This window comes from Scleropages formosus, chromosome 22 (assembly GCF_900964775.1).
Source record: "Scleropages formosus chromosome 22, fSclFor1.1, whole genome shotgun sequence".
NCBI classification, from domain to species: Eukaryota; Metazoa; Chordata; class Actinopteri; order Osteoglossiformes; family Osteoglossidae; genus Scleropages; species Scleropages formosus.
Window position 1 is genome coordinate 240,286 of NC_041827.1, and position 22,460 is coordinate 262,745.

The 22,460-nt window shown below is 42.5% G+C and overlaps 1 protein-coding gene across 3 annotated transcripts in view; it reads right to left on the reverse strand.

The window, feature by feature from the left end:
• The window catches only part of LOC108930466 (potassium voltage-gated channel subfamily D member 3-like), a 111,998-nt gene that overhangs the window by 19,763 nt on the left and 69,775 nt on the right, over positions 1–22,460 (reverse strand). For 2 of the 3 annotated variants that reach the window (XM_018745714.2, XM_018745713.2), the window contains exon 3: positions 1,783–1,951. In XM_018745714.2, the coding sequence (XP_018601230.1) occupies positions 1,783–1,951 (169 nt within the window). The remainder of the gene's footprint in view (positions 1–1,782; positions 1,952–22,460) is intronic. The other variant, XM_018745715.2, reaches the window with a different exon arrangement.

Sequence of the window (22,460 nt, forward strand, 5' to 3'; positions counted from 1 at the left end):
AAAAGGTACTCCTAAACATTGTGTCGTGAAGCTTTCAATTCATTGTTATGATAGAAGGAGCAGCAAAAAAAAAAAAAAAAAAAAGGGGGGGGGGGGGGCAACAATGAGAATGCTTGCAGGCACTTCAGTTCACCTAGAAAGCATTTTTATTTTAACTCTTCTGTATGTAACCTGTCAGGGACACAGTGGCGCAGCGGGTTTGGCTGGGTCTGGGGTTTGAGTCCTACTTGCGGTGCCTTGCGACGGACCGGCATCCCATCCTAGGTGTGTCCTCTCTCCCTCCAGCCTTGCACCCTGTGTTGCCAGATTAGGCTTCGGCTCGCTGCGACCCTGTTCGGGACAAGCGGTATCAGGCTCCGTGTGCGTGTGATATATATATGTAGCCTGTTAGTTAATATTACAGGACTACGGGATGACCTTGCTCTTGGCCAGCACGGGTAAACGTGCAAAGTTGGAAACGTGACCCTCCTTCCCTGCAAGCCTTCTGAGGTCCTGGGGGAGAACTATTTGTAGAATGAAGTTACGGTTAAGGAAAAGCTATTTTCTTTGCTGAATTCTCTCCATCTCACCTGCTCTATGCCTGGAAGCCACTGCTGGCTTCACACAAAAGGTGAAGTCTGCTGTGTTCCCATGTTCTAGGTGGTTGGGTTATTATTAGTTAACATGGGGGGGGGGTGTTATGCTGCTATTTATGCATGCCTGTAGAACACTGCAAAAATGTGTGTGTGTGTAATCAAATCACATATTGTCTATATTTTTTGCATTACATTCACTGAACCAGTTTGGGTAATAAATGCAATAACAGGCTTCAGCTGCTGCAGTTGAAATTAAACCATTTGTCAAACTAAACCATTGACATTTTTGCATTTTAGAAGATGACATCGCTTTTTTCTTCCTCATTAGATCCTCTGTTATAGTCATTCACAAGGACTGAACTAGCACACATGTTGATATTTTTACCGATCAGCCTAATTTGCTGTCAAATTGAGTCATCATTAGCTGCAATTCTTGGTTGAAATGTGAGCCCTGGGGTTTCTGGTAGTTTGTTGATTTGAAGAGTTAATTAAGCAATAAACACTTTAGAGATAAAATGCTCTACATTCTAAAGGGTGGCTTTCTCACACAATTTCTTCAGCCTATTTTAATTCTCTTCATCTAAGAGTTCAGAGCCTTTGTGAGCTACTCCATGAAACTAAGGTGACTGCTTTTCTTCTGTGCTGGATTCCCTGTTTGTGAGTTTGATCTAGGGCACTTTGCACTTGCCTAATGCAGCTGTAATCACTGTTCAAGAAATGTAGCTTATTCAATTTGGAATCAAGCACAGCAAAATGGTTGTGATATTGGTACTTGTATCACCTCACTGCTAAACTTGGAGGCAGAAAAAATGTTTCTCTGGCTTGCAATGGACTGCAACAAAATTTAAAAGGTTGATTCAGCAAAATAGAAAAGGTCTAAGTGCAAAAAGAACCATATAATTCACCCAGGATGCTATACATAGGTCAGCCCTGGAGGTCTCTACAGCTCCCTTATACCAGCATGGGAAACAAGTCAACCATACTTTCTTGTCTGACCTTTATAATGAGCAGCAGTGAGTCCTTCCACTGACAATGCTGATGTTCCAAAGATAGGACCTCAACAACAATAATTGATGTGCCTTGGTGGTGATTGCTCAAGGGCATGATGGCTTCCAGCTCTCCGTTTGGTGCTGGAATGAATCCTGACGAGGATTCCACATCCCATGGATGACGGGCATGAGCTCATCTAATAGTTAATTGTGTTCACCTGTACCTTCTGAGCCCGGCGTTTATCTGCTCTCTGGTTCTGGTGATAGATTCGGCTAAAGTTGGACACGATGACTGGAACGGGCAGGGCTATTACCAACACCCCGCTCAGTGAGCAGATGGAACCGAAGATCTTCCCTGCAATCGTCTTGGGCACCATATCCCCATAGCTGAGAAGAGACACAAAGAGTGGGGGATAGGAGGTACAAAAGTTAGGCAATTTCATTTCAGTTAGATGACTTGAAGACTCTAGAAGCTAGATTTCCTAACCATGTGTAAATACTCTAATCTGGTACACTGCAGAAGACTATAGCTTCATTTGAACAAGCTAAGATATAACCCCTGGCCAATGGGGTTATCCAATTGCATGACCAAATGACTAAGTCAGCCATCTAAATCATAATGGTCACCTTCAATTGAAATTGTACAATCAGAAAAATCTTTATTGTAAGCTATGTACTCTGTCAATTTGTAAACTGGGCATTATCAATGGGTATGATCAACTTTAAGAATTAGGAAAATTATGGCCTCAGAATCCCCTTGACAACTTAGAATTGATAGTATGACTAAGCACAACTAGCAGTAAGACTTTAAAGTTTTCCTTCTCTCCACTGTATGTTCTTACCCTGCTGTGGTTTAGAACAGGGCATTATCACTGCATTTTCAAAGTCGTCTTCTGAACTAAAGGGGGTACAGCATGATGAAAAATGGCTGCTGATCCAGAAGTCTAAATGCCACATACTGAAGCCTCATGTGAAGAATGTGTTACACAGGAATTCTGTGTAAATGCCCAGCTGAATGTTTAAATGTAAACTCACTACACAGCCTCTTAAACATTAACCACAAAAAAAAAAGTTCCTAACACACACACACGTGTAACGTTTTGTTCTTAGGCCAGTAGGTTCGTCTGTACTGTAGAGGTGTAAATAAAAGGACCACTCGATTTGGCAATTAAAATTAAACTTTACCAAAAACTGTGTTTCTCTTGTTTTCTCATATACATTACTTTCGGTAAAATATTACCTTAAATAACATGAAACTGAACTCTGATAACTTAAAGCAACAACAGAATAGGGGAAAAAAAAATCTGCTTACAGACACCATACAAATTCAATTGTAGCAACTAGCCTAGGGTTTGACTAAGCTAAGGGTGCACCCCAATATAACTAGGCATACCCAAGCTAACACTTGTTTGACAACTGGAGTTTAACACAACCAGTGTTAAGTCAAATATTAATTTCTCAGTCCTTCCAGTTTCAACAGCAGTTCAATCGCCGAAGTTTAAATTAGTTCCAAGGGGGTGGAATCGTGTCCAACAACAGTAGTGTTCCTTATAACACAAAATTTGCCAAACTCCTCACTTGAAGGTTGGAAATCGAATCCTTTTCCTACAGCGGGTGAATTCGCCATTCATTTCAGAGCTATTCCTACCACACTCTGGTCCGGAAATCATGCCATGGGTCACAGAGTCTTCCAGACTGGGGTTCTGGACCATGACATTCTTGATCCCTCTCTCATGTCTGATTTCCACAGGCACCATCTGGACCAGCCACCGCCTTGCCTGCGGGGCTGTTCTCACTCCCGGAACGGGGAGGCGGTGACCGCCCATGGTGTGGGGTGTTACTGTCACACCCCATGCGGCCTGCCCATTCTCTGCACCTGGAGGTGATCATCATCAGGCAATAAAAGGAGCAGCTTGTTAAGGACAGACCGCAGGACCTCCTTGGACAACACTTGCCCACGCTCTGTTGCTACCATTGCTGGTTTCCCTTTATTCTCCTCCTGTCCCCCCATTTGCTCTCCCTGGCTCCCTGACCTCTGGCTCACGTCTTTCTGGTTTTCCAAGTATTGTGATATCCCCTGGACAACATTCGCCCCTTGACTGACCCATGCTTGTACCTCAACCATTCTCTTGTCTCGCCCTCAATAATTGAGTCCGGTCTCCTGTCCCATCCTTTGGAGAGATGACAGGTCTGAATAGTTTTGGAAGGCGCTGTAATTTAAAAGGGCTGAATGTTATTTATGTGTCGGTATTTCACTTTATTGCCTCCTGCTGCTATTGTATTTTGACCTAATTTCTTTTGATATTTTTTAGTGCACTGCCTCCTTGGATTAAAAATGCTTGACTTATGAACTTTTTTAAAATATGGTAATTTTCCAGCTTATTTACACACACACAGTCTGAACCGCTTGTCCCATACGGGGTTGCGGGGAACGGGAGCCTACCTGGCAACTCAGGGCGTAAGGCTGGAGGGGGAGGGGACACACCCAGGACAGGACGCCAGTCCGTCGCAAGGCACCCCAAGCGGGACTTGAACCCCAGACCCACTAGAGAGGAGGACCTGGTCCAACCCACTGTGCCACCGCACCCCCGTTAAAGTCCATAACTTACAATTTAATTCAACCATTCTTTCCCATGTCATTTGTACAAGCTAATATAGCTATTAAATATTTTCTCAGGTTCCTCTTCTCTCCTGTGTCCTCATGGAGCACAGATGCAATGTTTGCTGGACTGATGGTACATGAGCACATGTGATGCAATTTCCTTTAGGAAGGGTATGCTGTATTAGTGCACACAAATGGTATTTAGTGTCTGCATATAATGTTGGCCCTTATGTCACGCCCCCGGAAGCAAGCAGATCGGCAACACCTGTCTCTAATCAATGAGACCCAGGAAATAAGGAGCCCCGTGACAACACAATGCGGATTCTTGCAATCGCCTTTGTGCTTTGCCTGCTCTCTATGACATCGTGTTGGAATTGCCTGCATGATAATGTTCATACCCAGGAAGACCTTTGCCTGCTCCTTACCTGTCCTGTCTTGTCCTTCGAACCTGGTTGTATGAATAAAACCAACCCGCAATTGGGTCCTCGACCTATCTGTCTGTCTCCTGTCCACCTGCTGTAATGACACCTTAACTGCATCGCTGACCTGCTTTCTGCTAACTGGGTAAAGTGCTTTGTACCTTTTTACCTACACATTTGCTGTATGCATCTTGTCATTAAATTTTTTCAGAAATCTGACTGTGAAGGATAAAGAAATTAGTCTTTTTGAAATGAGTTTTGTCTAGGCTGCTAAATTACTCATGAGATTACATCTACTGTAACTTGTTGCTATTTTGTCAAGCTTTCCCAGAGAAGTCTTTCCTTTAATGAATGTTTGTGTAAGTACACTTAATGCTCACTGCTGTAGTTGCTAACAAAGTCATGTCATTGTCCAAACCGCTCATCCCACCCAGGGTCGCGGGGAGCCAGAGCCTAACCTGGCAACACAGGGCGTAAGGCCGGAGGGGGAGGGGACACACCCAGGACGGGACACCAGTCTGTCGCAAGACACCCCAAGTGGGACTCGAACCCCAAACCCACCGAAGAGCAGGACTAGGACCAACCCACTGCTCCACCGCACCCCCTTGCTAACAAAGTATAATGTATAAATATTGTCTTTACAGTGAAATGTGTGTTTTTCTTGATAATTTGCATTAAGATGACACAAGGAATGACAACACAGAAGGGGGAAAAAATGAAGTAGCATTGCACCAGAGTCAAGCACCTTCTCAACACAAATTTATGATACAGGTTTGCTAGGAGTTGCAAGGCATGGAGCAACAACCAGCTCTTCAATGATCACCAGGCCATTCAGGGAAAACACACCTACACTAGAACACTCCACAGTTACTTTAAAGTCACCAATCCACCACTCTGTGGGTGGAAACTTGTGTGAACAGAGAGGGAATATGTAGACCACAACCTCAATCAGCTGGTGTTGTACTGCAGCAGTTGGAGAAGGTGGTGATCCTGAAGAATAAACAAAGTGCTCCTTCAAAAAACATAGCATCAAGTGGAGAGCAACACTCAGGGAGAATGTGTAAGTGGCACTGCTGGCCTCTCTCATGAACAGTGCTCATAGAACAGAGGTACCAGAATGAGAAGAAAATACCGAGCAAGGGATTGAAAGTCCCATGCTGGGCAGTTCACTTTGCTTAACCATGGTTCTGTCATTCATTTTACCATCAAGGAGCACATGCTCTGCCTGGAGCAGGAGGAGCTTCTCACGTGGGCAGAAGATACCAAAACAGTTATATCACTGGGCTTGCAGTTTAAAATCCCTGGCGATTTCCAGCTGTTGCACCTTTGAAATTGTTGCTTTGGAAAAATGTCTCCCAGGGTTTAAATAGTAAAATCTTGGAAATGTTTGTTTGACAACAATAAGATGGTGAATTATATGTAAAAAAACATGACTGACAGAGCATCAACCCAATTTGTTTTACATAAAAAGCTACTCACTGAATGAAGGAAACTTCAGAATCAAAGCAGTTTCAGAACATCTACCAGAACGACTTCAGCAGCTGGATTTTACTATCGTTGTAGGCCCTGATTTTTATCATAATTAACAATTACAGCTTTTTCTAATCAGCCTCTTGGCACAAAATCTGATATGGTACCACTGATCCATTTGCTGCTCATTTAAGCTTGAGGTTGTGACATTTTTCCATCTGCTAAGGTAATCCTACACAAAACATATATTTGTACCTAAAGGCTCCAATTTGGTTTAAATGATCAGCACAGTCAGAAGATATGGAGCTTTAGTTCAGTAAGAGTAGTCTTAAAGTATGGATAAAAATATCTGACATTTGATTCAATTTCCTGCTGATAAATCTGTAAATAAATAAAAATGTTCGTATAGTTTGCCTGCATAGAGTCTGGCTAGCTGGTGTTTAGAGCCTAGAGAAAGATTCAGACATTCAGACATCTTGAATGACATTTAGTTGTGCAGGTACATCGCTGTGAAGCTATAACAACACAATTAGTTCATAAGTATGGTAAAAAAGGCATTGTTTGCATCCTGGGATCTAAGGGCTTAGAGTGAACTTAGAGATACTTACACAATTATTAATCAGCACTGTAAAATTTACATAATTTTTACTCTTTAAATTACATTTCTCTGATTTGCTACAAAGTACTAAGTATGAAGTTCATCCATTGTCAACAACTGTTTGTCTCAAGCAGGGTCATGGCGAGCTGGAACTGTACCCAGCAACACAGGGTGCAAGGCCAAAAGGGGAGGGGACACACACTCAGGACGGGACGGCACTCCGCTGCAAGGCATCCCAAGCAGGGCTTGAGCCCTAGACCCGCCACACACCAGGCACTGGCCAAACCCCATGTGTCACTCTGCCCCCAAGTCTGCAGTTCAGTTAAATTCAATTATGGTATAATCTGTTGTTCTTTTAGTGGGTTTGTTGGTCTCTGATACAAATAATCATAAATATGGTCAATAGTCAGCATATTAGGGTTGTGGTGGTGGTGCTGGCGGGCTGGGGTGGGCTTGACCGGTGCCTTGTTGTGTTGCAGGTCTGGGGTTTGAGTCCTGCTTAGAGTGCGCGGCTCTTGTGTTTCTCCCTCATTTGCCTCCCCCAACATGCTGCATTTTTTTTTTACATTTGTTTATTTAGCAGACGGTTTTCTCCAAAATGACTTTCAGTGAACTCTATGTAGTGTTATCAGCCCACACCTTATTCACCAAGGTAACTTACACTGCTAGATACACAACTTACAATGGGTCACTCATCCATACATCAGTCAAACACACTCTCTCTCTGTCACTCACACACTATAGGTGAACCTGAACAGCATGTCTTTGGACTCTGGGAGGAAACCAGAGCACCCAGAGGAAACCCACACAGACAGAAGGAGAACATGCAAACTCCACACAGACTGAGCAGGGATCAGACCCATATCCTCTTACACCACCCAGGCGCTGTGCCACTCCAAAGTAACATCAGCAGCAGGGCTCGTCTGGGAGGGGCAGTGAATACAGATTAATACAGATAAATTTCTCACAAAAATGAGCATGTTACCATGGTGCCTGGAGAACCAGGATCCAGGAATCAAAATATTTTTGTATGTTATCTGTATCTATATTTTGTATTTTGATATTTTTGGATCCAGGTATCAAAAAGAGCCTTGCTGCTATTTTCTGAAAGGTACTTAATTTCAACTTTTCAGCAAACATATACAGTACAGTAGTACTCTGTATACCAGTAAAATTGAAAACTGTAATGTCTTATAAAAGCATGCAATAAACATTGCTGTAATAGCCACTATCAACCAGTCAGTCAGTCAATTAATCAATCGCTGTACAATTAACAGAATACCAAGGAAATAATACCACACTGAACTAATACAGAGACACTCAGTCCACTCAGTGCACGTGTTCCTAATGTGTCATGCTATGATCTGTGACATTGAGTGTTAAGACTGCATGCTGCTTTGCTGTGACTGACACTGACACTGTTGTAGCAACAGAGTGACTCACAATGGCCTGTGCGTTCGTAACATTTTGACAATTTTCTCTGTTCCTTGGGTGTCACAACATATACTTACAGCTCATTAGATCACTGGTTTAGAACATTACCCTGAGAGTCAATGAAATGTTGCAAGGAGGCTACCAGCATAATTTGTTTCTTCATGCTATGTTGATTGTTGCATTCATTGTTGCACAAAGAGCCATGCATAAAATTTTTGTTTCCTTCTTCTTCACCTCATTGGCAATTGACCAAAAGCCCACCCCATTTCACTTAAATTCACTTAAATTCTAATAATAGCTGAGACAAAAGTAATGGTAACAGAAACCTGATTTTCACTTCAAGCACCCTCAAATTTCACTGGGAAACTTAGGAAAAGAAACAGCACTTCAGAACTACTCTGGTATGCCTCTGACTCTCTTGGGTGTCAGATGTATAGGATGTCTTTGCCTCTTGGTAAACAGTGAAACGGCATCTAAAAGCAGATAGACAGCAGTTGTACCAGTATCCTTCAGGTTTTTAAGAACATCTAGGATAAGGATAAAAAGATTTCCTGGACTTTAATGGCATAGACTAGACCCAAAGATACATTTTAAGAGTTATCCTGATAAGGTGCCAAAGGATATGACGTGAGCACAAAACATGGGAAGGAATCACGATGATCATGTCTTCCGGACTTATGTCACATGGCAAAACATAGGACTGAAAATCAGTGTGAGCCCAAAACAGGTGAAGGCATGACTTTTGCTCTTCATAGGTATGCTCGGTGCATGTACGCACACACACACACACACACACACACACACACACACACACACACACACACACACACACACACACACACACACACACACAGTGCAGTCACTGAAAGTATGGGAGGGATGGGACAGTGTACGGATTGGCAGGAAAGGTGCACTTTAGCTATTGTTTCATTTGTGGCCTCTTGACCTCATTGCAGTACAAAAGGAATTGACACGTCTGGAAATGCTGAGTGCTACTCTTTTTGCTGTCCTTCACTGTTTCACACTGCTGAGCAACTATCACTATGTGTTTGCCTTTGAGAAGAGCGGCTAAGGTGCAGAAGGGTACACTGCACCACTGTCAGGTTACCCTTTACAATCTTTGCACCACTGCATCCCTTAGTTTTTAGAAATATCAGAATAACCTCAATCTGCTTAATCAGCTGTACTTTGCCTAAAAGTTCAAAAGGAGATTAATTTCTGGAATACAAGTGCGCAAAACTTTGAGTTATTATGCTGCCTGTCACACATTATGCAACCTGTGCTTGTGTTCTATGTACTGGATTTGACTTTTTCTTGCTGTAGCTGTTGCCAAAGGCATTAACTCTACTGCTGCAATTTGAGATTCTTAGGATAATTTACTCTGCATTTAACATGGTCTTTTGCCTCTTGCTTGACTGTAAATGTCTGTTTCAATAGAGACTTTGCGGTACAGGTGTTCTGAAAGTGTGCTTGTATCTCACGTTACCTGTACTGTCAAGTACACTGCAGCCAGACTGCCCTGGATGAACAGTTTGATGGTTTCCTTAAAATGGTGGCTCTGTAATGAGGGTGAACAGTCATTATTGCATAGAAGGTTACCCTAATGGTTCTCGTGAGAGAAAACACAGGGGTCTAGGTTTATTTATGGGGGTGGGTTTTTACGAGCAGCCTGCCTCAGATGGAGAGTTTGAAAGCCTAGCTATTAACGTACATTACCCCTTTCTGTTTGCCACTGTCATGTAAAATGTGGTGCTCTGTATGCAAATAGCATTTGGTCTTACATCCACCTCAAAGCTGTGGATAGATGGGGTGGGGACACTCTAGAAAAGTGATGCTCATTACAAAACAGACACACATACTTCAGGGTCATTAAGTCAGCAGGGACTCCTGAATTTACAGAAAGAAAGAGTATGTATCACATCCAAAGGCACATTCATATGCATACATACCTTGGGTTATTGAGGCTGAAAGGTGATTTATACCTGGTGGCAACCCAAAAACAAACAACTTTCTTGTACTTGCTAATCAGAAAAGGCAGGAGAATAATATGAAATGAAAACAGAAAAGACAGCATGAAGAAAAAAGTGACAAGCGTGGAAACACAAGTGTCACTCACTATGATGACATTCAGAATCTCCTGACCATAGTAGCACTTTATACCCTTTTCAGTTTATACATTAATCATCTGCCAGAAACCATTTCCCAGCACACTATCTACAAATAAAATTAGAGGTGTTTATCTGACTGCTTGTGGAAGAAAAAAATATTTTCTGCAGCATTTCATTATCAGTATCATATTTTTAAGCAATGTCAAAAACGCCTGCAGATGCTTGACGTGAGGAGGAGGAGAAACATTCGCACACCATCACACTGTCGGAGTTTCTAAGTAGGCTGCAAGAGGAAAGTAGGCCACCTGCAGCCCCTGGGGGTCTAGAGGAGCCACTGCCTTTGGTAGGCAAGGGGCAGTGTTCTACTTCGGATTTGAGAGGACAATGAGGAGCAGTACTGTCCACTGAGTTGATGGTGCTGATTGTGCTGTCATGTTTGTAGAAGAAGTGCTGTGAACACCCTATATGCAGCTCCATGTCAACTACATCCATTCCCATTGTGCCACTAGCAGCAAGCATGCAGGAAATCAGCTGAGGACCTTAGAAAACAGGGGGAGCTGTAGACTGAGGGTTTGAGAGGTGGGAGTGCAGAGATTTAATCTGTTTAATTAGTGGTGTATGGTTTGTTTTGTTTTGAGTAACTCCTTGAAGTTATGGCCTTCTCTCTTCCCTTTAGACAACAGTTTTTGAGCCCCAGCCTTTTTGTTGTATGTGGCTGCGAACCACCCTTGACTATGCCCAACAGAATTCTGAGAGCCCAGGAGAGAAAAAGCTCAGCAGTAAGGCATGTGTAGAAGGCAGAATGAATGGAGAGTTGCGGTAACAGAAGAGTTACATGCCTGGATGTGTAACAAAAAGGAAATGCTTGCTAACCAGGTCAGTCTGCTCATTGGTGATATCATTTCTGTGTCTGTAATTAATTTTAAAATACAAACAGAATCTTCTGTGCTATCAAAGTGATTAACATTGGACAGCCAGTAAACAAATGAATAAGCTTTTAAAACACTGTTAAGAGCACCTTGAAAAGTAATAAATTGGAAGAAGGTGTTTTAGTAGTGGGGGGTGCAGTGGTATAGTGGGTTTGGCCAGGGCCTGCTCTGTGGTGGGTCTGGGGTTTGAGTCCTGCTTAAGGTGTCTTGCAATGGACTGGCGTCCTGCCCAGGGTGTGTCCCCTCCCCCTCTAGCCTTGCACCCTGTGATGCCGGGTTAGGCTCCGGTTTGCTGCGACCCCACTCAGGACAAGCGGTTTTAGCCAGTGTGTGTGTGTTTTAGTAGTTTATAGCAGAGACTGAATATAATGATTTTTTTGTCTTTTTCCTTACTTTTCCTTGAAGCAGGAATGTTTAATCAAACTGTTTTTAAAATCTAACACATTTTATGTAAACCACATTTAATACTTCTAAGTAGCTGTATGTTTGCTGAATATACTACAGGAGTTGCAAGCACAGCTTCGATAGCTGATTATTCTTGTGGACAGTTCCCAGTTAACACATCCGAATTTGGTAGTGTACAAGTAGTCCTTGACTTATGGTGTGGTTCTGTTTGAACAATCTTGTTGAATATTGACATTGTTCTAAGTTGCAAACCCCCTTATACTGTATTATATAAATCATAAGGATATATAGATGAATTCTACATTGTATAATTGGACTTTGTTACATTTTTCACTAATTTCATGTAATGTAAAATACTAATAATATGAATTAATGCACTGTTTTTTTTTTTTGCTGTACTGCTGTTTTCACTTTTGTTTAGTTAGCAGATGCTTTCTCTAAAGCAACTTCCAATTATCTCTATGTAGTGTTATAAGCCCACACATCTTATTCACACTGCTAGATACACTAGATCACTCATCCATACATTAGTGGAACACACACTCTCTGTCACTGACACACTATAGGGGAACCTGAGCAGCATGTCATTGGACTGTGGGAGGAAACCTACACAGACACAGGGAGAACATGCAAATTCTATGCAGACTGAGTAGGGATTGAACGCTGTCCTCATGCACCACCCAGGCACTGTGAGATAGCAGCGCTACTCTCTGTGCCACTGCCACTTCTAAAGCTAACTCTAAATTATAAGTTCTTTGCTTTTTTTCTGCACCACCAGAGTATTCATGTTTTTCCTTGCTAGTCACTGTAAAAAAAAGTAACCTGAATGGAATCATAAAAAAAAGTTTTGTAAATTATTGTTTTGTAAATATAGGCACCCCTTGATTTCCGATACTAATCTGTTCCAGAAAATGGTGCCAATATCAGAATTTTGGATACCGAAAGCCTATTTATCATTATTTTATCAATGGGAACAAATAATAATAATTTCCCAGTCTAACCAAAACCCCCCTGAAATTTTCCAAAACATCACTAGAACACAGGGAAACAACTAAATTACAATCAACACATGATTTCCACACAATATAAAACACATTTACACACCAACCGTTCTGGATAATTCCCATTTTTCTTTTTAATTGATCAGTTCTCAAATTAACAACATACCAAGGAGGGGTCCACTTGTGAACAATTTTTTGCATAATGTGTTTACTGAAAACACTGTTCAAAAACTGTGCGCTACTGCTAAACTGCATATCTTTTACCAGACAAACCAACAGTTAAACTTTTCCGGCTAATTGTTCTGTTGTCTTCACAAATATTCAGTTTGGTAACACACCCAGTATGGTTGGCAGACATTCCAACAGAATTTTGTACACTTCCAATAATGCCCCAGTCTCTGAAAGCAAAACTCTCACATTCCTAACACACCAACAGATGAAAAAATCTGGATGCAGATATGCCAATTATAGTACATTACTGTACTTCTAACTCACTTGCGCGATGCAGTTTTTTTTTTTTTTTTTTAAAAATGTTGTTATTCTGATTTTTATGTTCTGTACATCGGAAATTTGGATATCAAAGGCCAAGAGCAGTTTTACCTAAATTTTGGATGAAGAGAGTTTGTAACTCGAGAGATGCCTGTAAAATATAATCGATAGAAATGTTGAGTTAATAAGAAATATTGGTGCCTTGCTGCAATGTGGACAGCTGATGTTATCATACAGCAGATGGAATGGTTGTCACTAGGCAATACGACCAAAGACTGAGACTTGGGATGAACGTTGTATACATTAGGATAAAATAATAAGGCTGATGAGAGAACCAGCATATTACTGGGTTGTCATACGTTGCATATGTTGTCAAAGACTACCTGTAGTTTTCATTGTTGGAGTGTGTGCATAGTTGTGACCATGAAGTGGTCACTTTTTCACTCTTGTCTATATGTTATGTTGATGATGATGTGACAATAAAGCTTGTATTGTATTGTATTGTATTTTAAGTGTTTATGTCAGTTGTTTTGTATGTGCAGGCCTGTCTGCGTAAGTGTATACATTTAGTGTATGACTGGTCATGTCCATATAGTCTGTAAAAGTACCTTTGTAGGTGTTGGCATATCCATTTTTGTGTGGATGTGTCTGGGTCTCTGTGGGTGTGGCCCCATGCTAACTTCCCTCTCTTTCTGTATGCCTCCTCACCTATTGAGCTTCTTTCTGCCATGTATAGACAAGAGATTCTCCCCAGCTGCTCAGGCTTGAAACAAAGCGAATGAGTGGGATGGAAGCCTGATGGACAGTCCTTAATTTTTCACTGTTCATCCAGGCTGCTCTGCCAGACCTCAGAGGCTGCCTACAACACTAATGAACGCATACTACTTGGCATCTGCAACCTGTGCGAGAGAGAAATAGGGGAGAAAGATTATTATGCTTTGAACTTCACATCTGTAAATACTGCAGATCATCAATGTCTGGTGCTATCCAACTGAACAAGTGATCTGCATGGAAATTTAATTGGAACTGAATCCAGCTGTGGGGATTTCATCTGCTGTTTATGTATTCATGACACCACTCTCATTAATATTCTGAGTGGTGTTACACGTAGCTTGTTGCTTTCTGAAGTTGGAAAGAATATTGTGCTTTCGATTGTGGGGTCAGGGACAAAGAAATAAACTGGTAGGACAGTGTAGCACGCCGAGGCGACGAGAAGAAGGGGTGGAGCCTGAGGGCAGCTGCCCACAGCTGAGACTAATTGCCGCCTCTATTTCTTCCCCCGGGGCTCCCAGTGAGGAGAGAGTGAGAGAACAGACGAGGAGGAAGCACACAGCAGACACACGCCCGATCACCGTTTTCAAACCCCGCACACGCCCGAACCTTCGTTCCCGAGGCCCACGACGACACCACAGTCCCCGAAGTCCTGCCCCCAAATACCCGTTCCCGGTGCCCCCCGTTCCCCCCCTGTCCTCTGTTCTTGCACCCGAGTGAATAAAAAGGAGCACAAGCACTCACCTGAGCCGGCCTCTGTCTGTTGCAGACAGAAAATGCATTTTACTTATAAGGCACTCAGCTGCTATGGCAGCACACACACGATGGTTACACTTTGTTTCATAAGCTAATTTTGGAACTCATTGCACATTAAATACACACACATCTTCTGTGTGTCCACCTTAAGCCACTGTGATAGATGGCTAATATGAGCAGGTCTAATAAGCACAATGACAAAGAGATACGTTGGGATGCTAATAGGGTTACCAACCGTCCCGTATAATACGGAATCGTTCCGCATTTAAGGAATAAGAGTTGAGTTCCGTATTAAAACCATATGGAACGCGGTTTGTCCCGTATTTTAACCTTTCACACCCAGAGACATTTAAAAGTACTTATTACATATATTTATTGCATACATAAACTTCATGGGGGGGTATGGTGGCATAGTGGGCTTGGCCTGTGCCTGCTCTATGGTGGATCTGGGGTTCAAGTCCTGCTTGGGGTGCCTTGCAACGGACTGGCGTCTCATCCTGGGTGTATCCCCCCCCTCCAGCCCCATGCCCTGTGCCACAGGGGTAGGTCCTGGCTTGCCACAACCCCGCTTGGGATAAGCAGTTTTAATCAGTGTGTGTGCATAAACTTTGCAGTTCACACACACACACACACACACACACACATTTTCAGAACCGCTTGTCCCATACAGGGTCACGGGGAACCGGAGCCTACCCGGTAACACAGGGCGTAAGGCCAGAGGGGGAGGGGACACACCCAGGACGGGACGCCAGTCCATCACAAGGCACCCCAAGCGGGACTCGAACCCCAGACCCACGGGAGAGCAGGACTGCAGTCCCAGTTCACATAAAAGTGTTAAAAGATTAGGAAAACAAATTGCAAAAATGTATGTGAAACAGCTGTGTGGCACGTGTGAGTCCGACTGTCATTGGGCATTGCTACATTACCTGGATGCTACATTTGACAAGAGGGACAAGGAGGCAAGTAGCTACTAACTAGATGACTAGATGTCATCATGGCTACTAATAGTCTACCTCCTTACTAATCTTACTCTGTACTGTCACTCAGCATTGTCACATTTTATTTGAATTTTGCTTACACTATTATGCAAAGAAATGTACCCATTTTTTTAAAGTACTGCATTGTTACAGCATCACATTTCATTAGAATAATTCAGGTTGTTCAAGTACTAAATGATTCAATACCAGATCACTGTCTTGAATTCACAGCCTTTTTTGATGAAAAGTCCAGTTCCTAAAACTTTGTAATTTGATGTCCCAGTACTGCAGGAGGTTCAACATTTGTTCATTCAAGCCTATTCTAATTGGGTTTTAAAATATTCCTTTTAAAATAACCCATGCTTCCCCATGGGCTTTGCAGTTGACCTCACTTCCACTATGCTATATTAAAGTCTTTGAAAACTAAATTAAACATCAAAGCCTTAAATCTATTTGTCTACGTTTTACAAGAAAGGCAGACAGTCGTGCTTTGTGATTTAAATGGGAAAACCATATTGATCCAGCCACCAACTCTGCTTTTTGTGTGGGCTTTGCAAGGCACTTCTGCAGAGGAACCCCATGAGGATATCGTAAATGTCTGCTTTTGCTTGAGGTAGTGCTGTGCTGTGGAAGAAGGAAACAAACAGCAGCAGGCTTGAACTAAATACACTTTGGAGAGGTAATGTATTCCTCGTTTACACCACCACTTTCATATCTGCTTGAACTGTGACAGCAAAGCCCTGCTTTCTGATGTTTTTAAGGGCTTTTTCAAGCACCAGTGCTCTGGAACTGTATCTGAGTCCTAGGTCCCAGTCTTGGTGCCTAACCTGCTTGTTCTGTTTTGTGGGAAAATGTCTTCAGTTTATATCTCCTGCATGCTCAGAAAAGTTTCAGGGCTTTTCTTATGATGGAGGATTTGTGGAATGCTGCACTCATGGAGCACTCAAACTTACTGCTAGGGGGCAGTGCAGGCAACAGACCTCAGCCACTGCCTACAATGGAGCTGTTCTCACAACAGAGGAGCAAATGGGGTTGAATCTTTCTCTCAAGGCTTCTGGGTGTTCCCATGGCCACCAGTGAGTGAAGTAATTTCATGTTTGCCAGTTTTTTCAAATTTTTTGAAAATGGTTATGGAACAGCTCTGTGAAGTTGGCCTCCCTACAAACAGCACAAATAAAGAAAAGCAAATTTTTCCTTAGTGCTACATTTGTGCTGATTTGTGCCATTCGAACCGCGGTTTTATCTCTTTTACTTTTTTAAATATAAAGAATAGTACTTCACGTGACATCACCCGGATCTGTAAAGCTGCTCCCCTACAAACAGCACAAATAAAGAAAAGCACATTTTTTGTTTTCCAATCATGTAACATCTTGCACTTTAATTTTGTTGTATAATATTTCTTTTAAGCAATTTTCCAGCATATTTTTAATTTATTTATTTTTCTGTTATGTCGGCATTGTTTTACAGTGCACATTTACAGTATACATTTGGTGTCTACACAGGACTCTGGAAATATTGCATGGAATTTGTACATGTTTTGAAGTCTGTTGTTTGTTTAAAAAAAAAAAAACCTTGACATTAACTGTAGTGTTGTTTTTTTCATTCATGTTGACCTGGGTGAATTAATACTGTTCAATGAACAGCAACAGTTTTTCCATCGTGTTCAACCACAGCATCATGTACTACAGAGTGAAGTGGAACAGGTAAAAGGCAGTAGTACTATACGGACCGGAAGCCTGTGTTGTGTCATATACATTTAGTCAACGCTTTTCTCCAAAGCAACTCACAACGTTAATCTGCCTACAGTTGTTTACCCATTTATACAGCTGGGTAATTTTACTGGAGCAATACTGGGTCCAAAGGCAGAAGCCCTAACCACTATGCTACTGGTTGTCCCTAATAATTGTTAATCACTCAATCAATCAACCACTAATCAATAATCACTAATACCTGAAATCTGAAATACCACAGTGATGTCATGTGTAATATATCCCTTTTTATTTAAAAAACTAACAGAGGTACAACAGCGGTTGAAATAGCACAAACTGGCACAAATATTGCACAAAGGAACGAGCCAGATTCCGAGTGTCTGCGGCGTTGTAGGGGGCTAAGTGACATCACTTCCTGGAAAAAATAAGTGTTAATGTCTCAAAAACAACAACGGCATTAATTTTATTTTTTACAGCACAAATGTAGCACTAACAAATCATGAGGTTTTCATTTGTGCTGTTTGTAGGGGGGCCAACTTCACAAAGCTTTATGGAACAGGGCTATGGCCAGGTGATTGACAATTTGAAATGGTGCTGTCTAAAAAAGGCTTGTCACTAAGTAGATGCAGTGGATGGACATGTGGGAAGCCATCAGCCCTGAAAGGTGTTCCATTCTCAGCATGAGCTTAACTGGTGAGCTGCAACTAGCTGACAGGCTCTATCAGAGCACAAGGTGGACAGTTATCTTGTGTTTGTGAGTATATGTGTTGGATTTGGTGGATTTCATGTTTTGGTTCTTTTTAATTTTTTAATCCTTTCTGTTACGAAGTTGAGACAGGATCCTTAAGCATTTTTAGTACCCAGACATGCATTGCCCTGCCCGAAATTATTTGATCAAATTTAAATAATTAAGTAATTGGGAGATTTAATAAGAAGTAAATGACTGGATGTTTCTCTTGCTATTGGAGAACTGCAGTGGTTCCATAAGTGCTGGGATGGCTCAAGCTGAACCATATCTACCAGATATCTACCACCGCCAGACTGGATGTCAGCACAGGTCTGACATTTCAGGAGGAATTTCTTTGGAGTTACAGTACAACAACACTTCAGGCAGGGAGAGCTAACCCTAACCCCAAAAGGTCACAGGTTTGAAACTCACCTCAGACTATAGTACCCTTGAGGAAGGTACTTACCCTAAATTGCTCCAGTAAAATTACCCAGCTGTATGATCGGGTAAATAACTAGGTAGATTAACATTGTAAGTATTTAATATAACATAAGTCATTGTAAGGGATTCCAAGGAGCTCTGCACTGTCAGCCTCCGCTGGGTGTCTACAGAAGTGATATTGGCTGTATTCCACAGGTGCAATAAGGACTAAACAACAACCAAACTATAGGCAGCTGTACTTTCTCTCTAATACCCTGAGGTTTGAAACATTAAGTGATGTTGAGAGAGTGGAGAATTACAAGAACGACCTTGATGAAACAACCACATTTGAAAGCCTCTGGTCCACATAGGTCCCTACTTGTATCCACTGGTCCTCTGCAGTTTATACCACGCTCTATGTAAAAAAAGAACAGCTCAGTTTCATAAACAACCATATGGAAAACCTCTGTTTGAACTTTCTGGTGATACCTCTATAGGAATGCTAGCCTTGTACTACATTTGTTCTTGTTTGACTGGCACCGTGATACACTGGATAACAGTGGCACCTGTGAGCTCCTGCCCCATCATTTTGGATCTGGGTTCGAAAGCAGCTCTGTAACTGTCAATTGTTTATCAAGGTGTCAAGAATAGCTACTGATGAGGGCACTAACCTGCCATGTTAATATGTACAGTGTGTTCCTATATGAACTCTTTAGTGCCACAATGGTCTTGTGACGCTGCATAGGCTGTTTCTGTTGTCTCCCAACAGTTTTTCTGCACTACTTTTGTGATGGCTGAGCGTGATACAGCTGAACACTCTCGCAAGAGGTGTCCAAACACATGGAACTCGAGAAGACATTGCGAATTCATACTGATTTGTCATGAAACAAGGCCTTGGGGCACCCAGCTCAATGCTCCCACTCATCCACCCACTCCGAAAATAAGAGAAGCAGGAACAGATAATTATTTTGTCAGAGCCTTAATCTCTTGATATCACTGTTAAATGCTTGAAGGAAGAAACAAAAAGGATGCAGTGAAAAAAGGAAAGCCTGTGTTGTGACAACAAAGTCCCTACTAAGATGGCAGAGACTCTCACAACTTGTGAATTCCAGGCAGAATATACTCCCACCATGTTTGGCTTATGTCCAAATAATCACAGAAGTTTTTATGCTCATCTCACAAACTTGAAGACAGGCAAATGTAATTAAAATGTTAACGGGATTAAAAAGCTTCGAGTAATTTTAATTCTCAGTAAACAATTTTGTTCTTGCAGATGTAGTAGAGTTTACTCTTTGTATAGCAGACTTTTTGCATTGTCATAATGCAGATAAAATAGTCAAGTTAACTCCAAAAAGATGCACACATGGTGCAAGAGCTGTACTGCTGAGCAAAGAACGATGCTGTATTTGTGTTCTTGTAAGACTGATGATCGTTGCTGGTTTCAGTTTGTTTCCTTTTGTGTCAATTTGTAATCATGTTACTTATCTGACTTGTATATCAATCATGGTAGCTAGAGCTGACAGATAACTTTAAACTCGTGAATGAACTGAATATCAGAACAGCTGTCTACACTGATTTGTTAAGACCGAATATTTGGAGATGATCAGGACAAAGATTCTGTTCTTATGGTTTGAGTCCAACCTCTCTGACAGATCCTATCAAGTGGTCTGGCGGAGCTCTCGTTCTTCTCCTCTGCCTCTCTCAACCGGTGTTACACAGGGCTCGGTATTGGGTCCTCTTCTTTTCTCCATCTACACCTCCTCCCTCGGTCTGGTCATAGTCTCCCATGGATTCAAATACCACTGCTATGCTGATGATACCCAGCTCTTCCTCTCCTTTCCACGTGGTGCGTCAGACATCTCCACACGCATTGCTGCCTTCCTGTCGGGCATCTCTTCATGGATGTATGATCACCACCTCCAACTCAACCTCTCCCAATCAGAGATTCTTTACCTTCCAGTTGGCCTGTCCTCCTGTCACGACCTCTCGATCAAACTGGACAATTCACTCATTTCGCCTAGCTCCTTTGCTAAGAGTCTGGGAGTAACGACTGATGCGAGTCTGCCATTCTCTCAACATATTGAAGCCACAACCCGGTCCTGCAGATACATCCTGCATAATATTCGTAGGATCCGTCCCTACCTCACTACTGACTCCGCCCAACTACTTGTCCAGGCCATGGTGACTTCCCGTCTGGACTACTGCAACTCTCTTCTGTGTGGCCTTCCTGCTAATGCCATCAAACCTCTCCAGCTTCTACAGAATGCTGCTGCACGAGTTGTGTTTGATTTGCCAAAGCGCTCCCATGTATCTCCTCTACTCATCTCTCTGCACTGGCTTCCTATAGCTGCCCAAATCAAATTCAAAACCCTGGTTACTGTGTACAAATGCACGAGTAGAACTTTCTGAACCGCTTGTCCCATACAGGGTCGCAGGGAGCCGGAGCCTAACCCGGCAACTCAGAGTGTAAGGCTGGAGGGGGAGGGGACACACCCAGGACAGGACACCAGTCCGTTGCAAGGCACCCCAAGCAGGACTTGAACCCCAGACCCACCAGAGAGCAGGAACCGGTGCAACCCACTGCGCCACCACGCCCCCCACATCAGTGGAACTGCTCCCGCCTATTTACAGGACTTGATCCACTGGTACACCCCAGCCAGGTCCCTTTGCTCATCTACTTCTGCTTGCTTGGTGGTCCCGCGCACGAAAGGCAAAGCTCAGAGGTTCTCGGTTCTGGGTCCATTGTGGTGGAATGACCTTCCCCTGTCACTCAGAAACTGTGGAAACTCTGTCTGTTCAAGACGGGTCTGAAAACCTACCTTTTCCAGATCCACTTCACCCAAGATCTCTTCAGATCATCTATGGTGTAACTGTTCACGCATCGTAACTGCAGAAGCATCTCCAGATACAACCTTTATTCAGCCATTACTCTGGTATTGTACTGCTCATTTGTGTATCTTACAATATTTAAGAAAAAAAAATTAAAAAAAAAAAATTGGTGTGGGTATCGGGATTTGTCTATCCTGTGTGGTATGCACCTACTTGAACGATGAACCTCGGTGCAGCAAGTGGTAGGGAACAAACTAGGTTTGCCTGAGACTTTCATGTCTGCAGCTATGTCTCCTTCTCTCAATATAATGCTTAAATTGTACTTTTGCTGAGATGTACGTCACTTTGGACAAAAGCGTCTGCTAAATGAATTAGACATGTATGGATGAGTACAATTTAAGTAGTGTATCTAGCAATGAAAGTCACCTTGGTGGATAAGGTGTGTTCGCTGATAACACTACATAGAGTTCACTGGAAGTCACTTTGGAGAAACACACACACATTTTCGGAACCGCTTGTCCCATACGGGGTTGCGGGGAACCGGAGCCTAACCCAGCAACTCAGGGCATAAGGCTGGAGGGGACACACCCAGGACAGGACACCAGTCTGCCACAAGGCACCTCAAGCGAGACTCAAACTTCAGACCCACCGGAGAGTAGGACCCAGTCCAACCCACTGTGCCACCGCAACTTTGGAGAGATGCATCTGCTAAATAACTAAATGTAAATCTAAATGTACATAGTCCGCAAGATTAAACTGATAAAACAATACAATGACCATGTAAATGTCTGGTAGCATTCACTAAGACATGTTAACACAATACACACAGTTAAAGACAGAATAGTCATTCAAAAATAAAAGGACTACAAATGCACAAAACTGTTTTCAATAATATTTTGGCCTGTCTTTGGACTCTTGGGGCCGTTCCTGGTGACGAGGGATTAGTTCAGCGCAATTACACTAAGTAAATCCCATCTGACAGACAGCGATGATAGCAATGGGCCTTGGATCAAGACAACAAAACCAAGAATGATTGTTTTGGTTGGTAGGTTTCATGGTACAGAAATCCATATTGTGACGAAGCGTCACTGTTGTCCAGTAGCAATGTGTAACACCAATTACGTCACTAACCAAAACATATTTCTGACTGCAAAAAAAAAAGTACATGAAAAAACTTTAACTGGCTTTAAATGCTCAACAGGGCACATCGCACACAGGTTTAGAGAGCAAACAATTAAGCTGGACCACCTAT